Source organism: Globicephala melas, chromosome X, assembly GCF_963455315.2.
Source record: "Globicephala melas chromosome X, mGloMel1.2, whole genome shotgun sequence".
Classification (NCBI taxonomy): domain Eukaryota; kingdom Metazoa; phylum Chordata; class Mammalia; order Artiodactyla; family Delphinidae; genus Globicephala; species Globicephala melas.
The window spans coordinates 5155284-5165841 of NC_083335.1; the positions used below are offsets into that span (position 1 = coordinate 5155284).

The following is a 10558-nucleotide window of genomic DNA, read 5'->3' on the forward strand; positions in this document are numbered from 1 at the left end:
ACCCTTGCCTGAATCACTTAAACACTGGTGGGTCCTAAATTCAAATCGTGTTTAAAAGTGCCAGCAGGCTGAGGGCATCTTCATTCTGCCCTGCTGTCGGGTGAGGTGCCGAGTCGGCTTTGTTCCTGAAACTCTCGGGCTAAGAATAAATGCTGTAAGAGAACAGAAGTCGGCGTGTAGGGCCTGGGCGCGCGCTCTGCTCGTGCTGCCTGGCTGCAGCAGGCTTCTGCGCTGTAACCCCCTCCGCCGGGCTGCTTCCTCTTTCAGGCCGGCAAACCGGGGACCTCGTGGAACTGCTCTCTCTCTTCCCCACGCTTGCGGGACTTGCAGGGCTGCCTGTCCCTCCTCGCTGCCCCATCCCCTCGTTTCACGTGGAGCTGTGCCGAGAAGGCCGGAACCTTCTGAAGCATTTTCAGGTCCGTGACTCGGAAGAAGATCTGCACATCCGTGGTAATCCCCGTGAGTTGGTGGCCTATAGCCAGTACCCCCGGCCTGCGGACTCTCCTCAGTGGAATTCTGACAAGCCGAGTTTGAAAGATATAAAGGTCATGGGCTATTCCATACGCACAGTAGACTATAGGTATACTGTGTGGGTTGGCTTCAATCCCCGGGAATTTCTGGCTAACTTCTCAGACGTCCATGCAGGGGAACTGTATTTTGTAGCTTCTGACCCTTGGCAGGATCACAATATGTATAATGACTCCCAAGGTGGAGCCCTTCCCCGATCGTTGACGCCTTGAGTTTTGCCAACCGCAGAGGGCATATATAACGCTCTCCTGTCCAGCTGGTGAGAGAAGGAATTACACTGGTTATTTCGTGATTACCTGTAATATTGGAAGCAACCCCAGGGGTAGGCAGTCAAAACAGGCGTCAACAATTTGGCCTCAGAATACGTAACAGCCGAAACTTTTGATTTGTCTTTATAGTTGGTAATTGGACTGGGCTGAACCTCTTCTTTCCTTTTTTTTGGAACACTCATAGCTTATTTGTTGAATGAATAAGTACAGAGTGAGCAAACTAAAATTGTCATAAGTTTAGCTATCAAGACCATAATAACTGAACATAACACTGTACTCAAGAAATACTTTAAGTATTTGTGAAATTTAGTGCATTTCAAAAAGTAACCACATGTCAAATTAGGTGTGACACAAAGTTCCTAGTTCTTTTGTTTATAATTTAATAATATATCTTATTTAGCCCAATATATTCAAAATATTATATCAACATGTAATCTAGGTTTCTTTTTAAAATGTAAAATAATAATGCTAGATGCCAGTGCCTTAAAGTCTAGCTTCAGTTTTTCTAAGATCACAAATTTTCAAATCTCAAAATAAAATATGCATGAAGTGATTAATATGGAATTTCTACATCAAATAATAAATAATGCTCACTAAACTAGAGGCATGAGATGTATGAGAAATTCAGTTAAAATTTTTCAGAGACTTTCTGGCCCAAATAATAATTTGTTAGCAAGTAATATGACCTTTGAACCCAAAGGCATCTATTAAAAGGTATCTTTATTCACAGTGGAAAATAGTTACAGGCATAACTGTATCCATGAATTGAGTCATTCAAAACCATTAATGTTCTCCTTCTCTAGAGATGGTTGGTTGCAAACATCCATTTATCCAGGAGACAGGAAATAGTCTACTTTTTAAGTGCTGATTAAAGACAACATTAATTTTGTTAAATTCTAAATTATTTTGAGAACTGTGAAAACTTTTCATTAATATAATATTAGGTGATTTCTAATCCCCCAGAATGTGGTTCTATATTCCCTAAATATGAAAGTAACCAGAAAGGCAGGTGGTAGTAATAAGCTTAGCCTACGTCATCTTAAAAATGATGGAGTATTCACAGGTCATATTCACAACACGTTGAAGTTGATTAATTATCAGTAGTCACCAGAAGAGTCAAGCACTCTCTTAATAAACATCTAATGTAGTCCTGTATCAAAGTAACCTTTAGTAATTCTTTGTTTACAAGTGCTGCTTTGGTATTTAAATATTTGTGAAACAGAGTACGGCAAATTAAGCTACTGCACTGTGTTAAATTGTAAACAAAAAGGCAAGATATTATAAGATTACTTCAAATCAGTAAAATTTCAAATACAGATTTTTTTTTACTCATTAGCCTACAGTGGAGGCATATATGGTAACACAACAATCTTCTAAGCGATTAAGTGACAGTGTTCTGGCAACAGTTTCTGCTTGAGGAGTGGAGGGCCCTATTCCTCTCTCCTGATCCCGAAGCTCGAGTCTCTCCTGGGAAGCCTCAGCTTTGTAGATGGTTTCCTCCAGCCTTTTCTTTCTCCTTCTTCATCCTGTCTTCTTTGTCACTCACATCACTTCCACTAAGAATCTTACAATCCGGTCAAATTCCTCATGATGTATTTTCAGCGTACTTAGCTTCATCTCCTACTGCACGGTTACAACGAGAAGTTTTCACCCAGGCTTTTATTTTGCATTCATGGTTGACTATTATATGTACACGTCATCATTTTTTCTCTCTTTATTTTCTTGAAGCACAGTTTTAGTATCAAAAATCTCCAAATTAGGGCTTCCCTGGTGGCGCAGTGCTTGAGAGTCCACCTGCCGATGCAGGGGACGCGGGTTCGTGCCCCGGTCTGGGAAGATCCCACATGCCGTGGAGCGGCTGGGCCCGTGAGCCATGGCCGCTGAGCCTGCGCGTCCGGAGCCTGTGCTCCGCAACGGGAGAGGCCACAGCAGTGAGAGGCCCGCGTACCGCAAAAAAAAAAAAAAAAAAAAATCGCCAAATTCTACTCTTGCTGAAGGCGTAATTTGAACCGTGCCAAAGAGAGCAAAGTGACATGCATTCTGGCCATCACTCACCCACGTGACCAAAGCCACAGCTGGGGCTGGGTCTGCTTTGGGGTGTTTCGCGTGTAGATCTGGCTCTGCTGGAAGTGCTTCTGTGTCCTCTTTTCTCCGCGAGGGCGTAGCCTCAGAATGCTCCTTAGGTTTTCGCTTTTCTTGGCCTCCCTTTATGAATCTCTCCTTTTAGAAGCGCGGCTGCATTTCACATTCAGGGGCGTGCTCTTCTAACTCATCTCACGGGCGACGGTCGCTTTTTGTGTTTTTGACACTGAACCCAATTTAGAGCCGCTTGTGCACGTCTGCAGCGTTCACTGGGATGAGCGGCTGCTCTCTGGTTTTCACACTTCAAAGCCAACCACATTCCTTATCTTGAATCGGCTTTGAGAAACCATGTCTTCGTTGCATCACGTAACTTTTCTCTGATCCTGCTGAGCTGGACACGTTTTATTAATGGTTCTCAAGTCACTCTTTGTAGACTTGAGCCAGGGGTTCTTTTATGCAGTTTAGTTGAAACCCGGACCAGTAATCTCAGAAATTTTGAGTGGCCCTAAACCAGTGGCTCAGAAACACGAGGGTCCTGCCTGCAGAGCCTCTGCTTCAGGGTGTCTGGGCTGAGGCCTGAGAGTCTGCACTTGGCCACATGACACTGCTCCTCCAGAGAGTGCCCTTGAGAACCACTGCCCTAGGTATGTGCTGGCCACTAGCCACTAGGCACATGTGCCTATTTAAATTTCAATTAATTCAAATGAAATAAACATTTCAAAAGCACAATCTCTGTCACACTTGCGATATTTCATGTGCTCAAGAGCCAGTGTGCGTCGGGGCTACCGTATCGGACAGCACCGATCTACAGCCTTTCCGTTGTGCCAGAAAGTGGACGAACGGAGCTGCCCTAGATTAACTCTGGGCCGATCCACCCGGCTGTTGGCGGGTTCCTCCTATGGGCTGATTCTCTACTCTGTTTGCCCACAGAGACTTGTCCGGTAGTGAACCACATACGTCTGGTTTAAGCTTAGCGCAGGGAGTTCCCTCTGGCAATCGGTCTCTTCCCCTCCACTCCCACCACCATCATCCTAGCCCTTCGCACCTCCTTCCCACGTAGTTTACCTCCCCCTCCTCTTTCCTCCCCTGCTCCCAAAGAATCCATGTGTCTTCCTGAAATCCTTCTTTGGTCCTGCCCTTTAAGAACACCGTTAGTGCCTACTACTGGGTCTACACAGACCTCCGCTGAGCAGTCAGAGTCTTCCCTGACTCCACAAAGCCCCTTTCCTTGGCTGACCAGTTTGCACACTGGTCCCTGACTGTCCCTTGCCGATCCCTGCCTCCCTGCCCACCCTTAGGTTGTCCCGTCCTCCCTTCACCACCCACCCATCCATCCATCCATCCATCCATCCATCCATCCATCCATCCATCCATCCATCCATGATCACTCTCCACCGCCCGCTCCCATGCCCCCACTTCCAAGAGGCTGAGGGGTTTGAACTCTCTAGATTGCATCATGGGATGAAATAAACATCGCTGAGGAATCTTGTGGGCACCTTACTTTAAAAGTATTTTTTTCTGATTGTAAAATTAACATGTTAATTTTAGAAAAATTGGAAAATACGAATGTAGTAAAAGGTAAGAAGATGCATCAGTATTTTACACCAAGAGAGTCACTTAATATCTTGTCTTTTTTGGGAGGTAAATTTTTTACACTGTTACGGTCATACCGTGTGCTGTATCGTGCAATTTTATATTCCTATTCTTTCACTGTTACATGTGGTTATCACAGGTTTTTGCAAAGATACTTTATACTGGTGGTAGTATATTTTATTGTGTAATTTCATCATTATTTACTTAACCTTTCAGTTATTGGGAATTTAGTCAATTTCCAAATTTTCAGTATTGTAAATAATGTTGTGATGAGCAACTTTGTGAATAAAATGATTTTGTGTACTTCACATTACTCCCATAGGACGGGCTCTCGGTGCCAAATTGCCAAAAGCATCTCGACTTCAGTCCTTGCCCCACTCTCCTGCTCCCTTAAGGTAGTAAAACTGAAAATAAAGCAAACAAGCATACAGAGTATACAAATCTTGAAAACAAACAAAACCTCTAACCCTCACGGTAACAGGTGAAAGTGGCATCCTGTATGAGCTTTGAATTCTTTGCTTATTAATGACCTCGATCCCCGTTCTCTCTGTACGATTGTTGGGCATTTGTATTTCTAGTTGTGTGAATTTGCCTTTAAATTTTAGGTTTCGCTTTTATAAGTAATCAAACAAATTGCTCTTTTCCTACGTGATTTTTCCCGTCTTTTCCTGTTCAACATGGAGACCCTTGCCGATGTAGAGATTTAATAAATATTCATATTCCTTAGCTTTTCTTGTGGTTGGTTTTTATACTTAATTTACCCTGTCTCTCCACCCCATTATCAGAATAGTATATGCTCATCTTGTAAAATTTGGAAGACGCAGGAAGCGGTGAGGATGAACAGAAGCGCACATCCAGAGCGTGGCCGCTGCTGCCGTGGGGACATGGCTTTCTGCTCTTTCTCCTGCCCACGTCCACGTGCACAGATACGAACACGTTCACCTTGACATAGCTCACATCTACCACGTAGAATCCCTTGTCCAGCTGTTTTGGTCTAAAGTAACGTTAGCCTGCTTTTTCATGCTGTTGACAGTTCTTGGTTTGCAGTTGTCATGACTGCACCACCATTCCTACATTAATCTTTTTTTTTGACTGAAATTCTCAAATTTTTGTATGCATTTTTAAAAAATTGTGGTAAGATACACATAACATCAAATTTACCATCTCACACGTTATTAAGTGTACAGTTCTGTGGCGTTAAGCACAGTCACATCACAGTGTTATGCCGCTGTTGCCAGCATCCATCCTCAGAACTCTTCCTCTTGCAAAACCAAAACTCTGTCCCCGTCCAACAGTCACTCCCCATTCTTCCTCTCTCCCAGCCCCTGGTAGCTACCATTCTACTTTCTGTCTCTCTGAATTTGACTACAAACCTCATATAAGTGAAATCACACACTTATTTGCATTTTGTGTCTGGCTTCTTTCACTTAGAATATCCACTATGTTCACCCATGTCGTAGCAGGTGTCTGAATGTCCTTCCTTTCAAGGCTGAATAATGTTCCATGGTGTGGATAGACTGCATTGTTTATTCATTCATCCCCAATGGGCACTTGGGGAGTTTCTGCCCTTAGGCTATCGCAAATACTGCTGCTCTGAACATGGGTGTACAAATACCTGTTCGAGTGTCTGCTTTTAATTCTTCTGGGCAGATACGCAGCCCATGCTCATCTCTAATCACTTAAAAATGGTGGGGAGGGGGCTTCCCTGGTGGTGCAATGGTTAAGAATCCGCCTGCCAGTGCAGGGGACACGGGTTTGAACCCTGGTCTGGGAAGATCCCACATGCCACGGAGCAACAAAGCCCGTGTGCCACAACTACTGAGCCTGCGCTCTAGAGCCCGTGAGCCACACCTACTGAAGCCCGTGTGCCACAACTACTGAAGCCCGCACGCCTAGAGCCCGTGCTCCACAACAAGAGAAGCCACCGCAATGAGAAGCCCACGCACTGCAACGAAGAGCAGGCCCCGCTCGCCGCAACTAGAGAAAGCCCGTGCACAGCAACAAAGACCCAGTGTGACCAAAAATAAATAATAAATAATTTTTTAAAAAAATAGTGGGGAGTGTGCTGAGAGATGAGCAAGGTGACTCACCCCGGCTACAGAGGGCAGGATTTCTCTGAACTCTAGCAAGGGGCTGGCCCTTCCCCCTCAGGCCAACCTCAGTGATGCCGGCCAGGCGCCCCAGCTGTCATACCTCACTGTGTGAGAATTTGGGGGCACACTTTCCTAAATGAGGCTCAGCCCCTTCTTGCCCAAGTCCAACCTGCAGGTTATAGCTCCTCTGAGGAGTCTCAAGGTCTGGCCTGGGCTCGGGTGTTGGGCTAGAACCCAGCTGCTCCTTTCGGCCTCCACCCAGGGTCTCTTTGGGCCTTAGGTACAGCCCGTTGTGGTTGAACCTGCTCTCAGCCTAGCCCCTTCCCGCCCCGACGCACTCGGTGTCCCCTTGGCTCTTCTGTGAACGAGACCTTGAAGCTGAGAGGGCTGTCACTACTTGGGGCCCTTGGGTCACCCACACTGTTGCTGTGATGCTCAGAGCCCTCACTGCTGTCGGGACTTGCCCTCCACGTGCTAAGGAAGCTCCTGCTGGGGCAGGGGCTGCCTTCCTGTCGAGTGTCTGATGTGGTAGGGAGCCCACCTTCAAGGGCTTTTCTTTGGGACAGAGTTTCCTGGCCAAGATCCCTGGCAGCCAATGGCACCAGTCACCGGAGGATGTCCTTGTTTAGCGCTGGATTCCGGACGATGGTTTTAGGCCTCTGATGGGGAAGAGTCCAGGCTGGAGGAAACAAACGTGGCTTGGGTTGGCTCTGACTGAGGTGTCTGGGAGACCACCTGCGGGTGCCCGCACAGGATCACGGGCAGGGGAGCAGAGACCCCCTGCCGGGGGGAACAAAGCCACGAGGTCTAGTGCACTTGGCACTTGCTAGGAAGCAAGAGTTAGGATGCGGACAAAGGGAGGGGCAAAGGCCAAGGGTTAATAACCGCTTCTGCTTTTTCCTGCCTGTGACAGTCAGGCACTGTGATTTCTGCCGGTAAGATGGTTTGCAGCAGGACCGAGGCTGACATATACAAAACCCTTGTCCTAATTTATCGTCGTTTCGAGTGTGTTTTGGAAAGAACCTTTTGCAGGTGATTTGTATTCAAAACGCATTATTTACTTAACAGGTTTTATCAATTAATCTCTTCCACACTATTGAAAAGGTGGCCTTGTAGGTGTGTTAAGTGCAGCATGAGGTATTGTATGAATAAATCATATACATTTGCCATTATCAGTGTGTGAAATTCTTGCTGCTACTTCAGGACTGCTCGCTGCTGCCTTAAAATATCAATAAATGGAGGCTTTTAGCAGACCTTAGTGCCGCAGTCCAGGTGTGCAGCCGGGTGAGGGCAGTGCAGGTGCGCCGTGGGACGGGTGCAGGAGCTGGGTTTGTGGTGGTGAGGGTGAGTTGCACTAGAGCATAGAAGCACCTTTCGGCGTGGTGATCCTTGCCCTGCAGTTAGAGACTCCCCAGAAAGGAGGAGGTAGGGTGGCCAGTCAGGTGAGCCTGTGTTTAGGGAGACCAGATACGCCATAGCGACCGCTTAGAGGAGGGCTGACTTGTCTTCTCGCAGAAAATGGGTGAGTTCCTGGGGTCCCAACTGGAAAAGTCACCCTTCAGTACCTTGACTTAAAAGTGCCTTGGTGAGGCTTTCTCGTGGATGGCCTTCAGGGAAGATTTGGAAGGTCTTTGGGGATGAAAGACACGTCATGCATTTGCAAATGGGTCAGGACAGGCTGGATGGATTGGGTGACCCTAAGCAGGTGAAGTATGTCCCATGTATTTATTTGCCGGCTTGTTTACTGTGACCAGGTAATACACGTGTGCGGTACAAAGTTTAAAAGGCACAGACCTGTGCAGTGAAGAGTCATTTTCTCTTCCATCCCGTCCCCAGCCTCTCCCCCCAACCCCGCGCTGTCCTCTGAGGCAAGCATGGTTACAGATTTCTTGTGAAATGGTGAAATTTGAGAAGGATGAACGTAGTTAGTCCTAACAGAGGGGGCGGGGGCCCGGATCCAAGGTGCTGGGTTGGGGGGTGACCCAAGAAAGCAGTCACACAGGCAAACCTTCAGCATTTTGGCCAGCAGCTTGGTATGGGGACCTGGTGTGACATAGCTGCGGGCTACATAAATGGGCGTCCAGGAAGAGGGAGGTGGTCACCCCACGGCCAGCCAGCACCTGGAGAATCGTGTTTAGCCAGGGGCCTGCACCAACAAAAGACACAGCGTGTCCTGTGAGGCAAACAGCTGAAGGAGGAATGTTCAACTTGGGAGAGAAATGACTTGGGAGCAGGCGGAGGGGGGCGATGGGGACCAGTGCAGGGCACTGTCTTGAAATCTCTACAGAAGCATCATACGAAAGTGAGACTGGACACGCTTGCTAAAGGAAGGGGCCCAAAGGAAGAAGCGGCACTGACGCTGGAGGGAGACAGATGGCGGCTCAGTGGAAGGCTGAACTCTCCAACAGCGACTCAGGGTTGGAAGAGCTTGCTCCTAGGTGTGGTGAGCTCTCTGTCACCTGAGGTATGTAAGCAACACCTAGGCCGGTGGTTCTCAACAGGGGCGATTCTGCCTTCGGTGACATTTGGCAATGTCTAGAGTCACCTTTGGTTGTCACAACTGCGGGCGGGGTGCTGGCATGGAGTGGGGAGAGGCCAGGGCTGATAGGACGCATGCATAGGACAAAACCCAGCCGGCCCCCCAGGGCAGGAGTGTCGAGGTCCAGAGACCCTGGCAGGCAATCATTTGCCGGAGCAGGACAAACTCCCAAAACCCCTTCTGTCTCTGACACTTTTATGATTCGGGGAATACACACTCAATTATTAAAATAATGTGCTGACTATATAAGGGGAGTGGCCCTTTGCAAATAACCCTGAAAACAATCTTTCAGGAGGGCAAGGAGCTTTCAAATACAGATGAAGATTTTCAAACAACAAAAAAAGTTTCTCTGGTAGTAATGGATTGAATTTCTCCTTTCTTCCTGTCCAGAGAGATTTTTCCCATCTCAGTTTTCTCTCTGATCGCAGAAGAGTTATATATACTAGGTAATTTCTTTTAAAAAATAAGATTGGATTCCTCCCCTATTGCGAAAGTATTTACATATTCATCACAGAAAAATTAGAAAAATGTACAAAGCAAAGACAATCTAACTCCACCGTTAACTCGGCATAGCCCTCCCTTGCTGTGCACAATATATGCAACAATTGGACGCTGTTCTGCATCCTGTTTTTCTCCATACTGTTTTACAGCCTGCTTTTCACGCTGCATGATTTCTAAGGTCTTCCCCAACCCCAACTTTCTATGTATAACACGATGTGAGCACGTGATGCTGTCTCCTGGAGGACAAAGCCGGAAACCTCGGTGTGTCCTTTGTCTCCCGTGGCACCTAATCCATGTGAATATTTCTACAAAGGTTAACATCAAGACTGCTGCTCTTCCCAGCCTTGACATTCATACCGTCCATGCCACCATCTCCAGTCACTTGGACGCGCAGCCACTTCCTAAGGGATCTCCCCCTCCTGCTGCACTGCAGTCCAGTTCACACAGTTCTGATCTTTGCAAAATGCAAATCTGATCGTGTCACTCTTTTCACCTCCCTCACCTCCAAATGTTTCAGTGGCTTCCCAAGTGAAACAAGGACATGCAGAAAACACTTCAACCTGGCCTTCATGTAGACCCTTCGTGGTTTGGCCCCTACAGACCTGCCATGTCTCCCCCATCCTGACTCCTCTGTCCTCAAGGCCAGCTGGACCCTCCCGTCCCAAGAGCATCCTTCCCTGCTGCATCATACCCACCCCAGTCCCTCGTAGCCCTCAGCTCACTTGTACTTTCACACTCATTTCGGGAATGACTTCATTTGTATCTGTTTTCGCGGGAAGCTCCACGGGGATACAGAGTGTCCATTTTTGTGCCCTTATCTCCTAGTGCCTAGCACATGGTAGCACACACAACAAATGTTCGTGGGATAAATGAGCACCTGTGTAAGTATTAAAGTAACACTAAAGGATTAACTTGTAGAAATGGAATTTCCAGGTCAAAGGCACGTGTGGAAG

The 10558-nt window shown here is 47.2% G+C and overlaps 1 protein-coding gene across 7 annotated transcripts in view; it reads left to right on the forward strand.

Annotated features, from left to right (window-relative positions):
* The window catches only part of IDS (iduronate 2-sulfatase), a 44162-nt gene extending 38964 nt beyond the window's left edge, over positions 1-5198 (forward strand). For all 7 annotated transcript variants that reach the window (XM_060292155.1, XM_060292154.2, XM_060292156.2 and 4 more), the window contains one exon: positions 268-5198. In XM_060292155.1, the coding sequence (XP_060148138.1) occupies positions 268-740 (473 nt within the window). In that variant the 3' untranslated portion in view covers positions 741-5198. The remainder of the gene's footprint in view (positions 1-267) is intronic.
* Positions 5199-10558: the final 5360 nt, after the last annotated feature.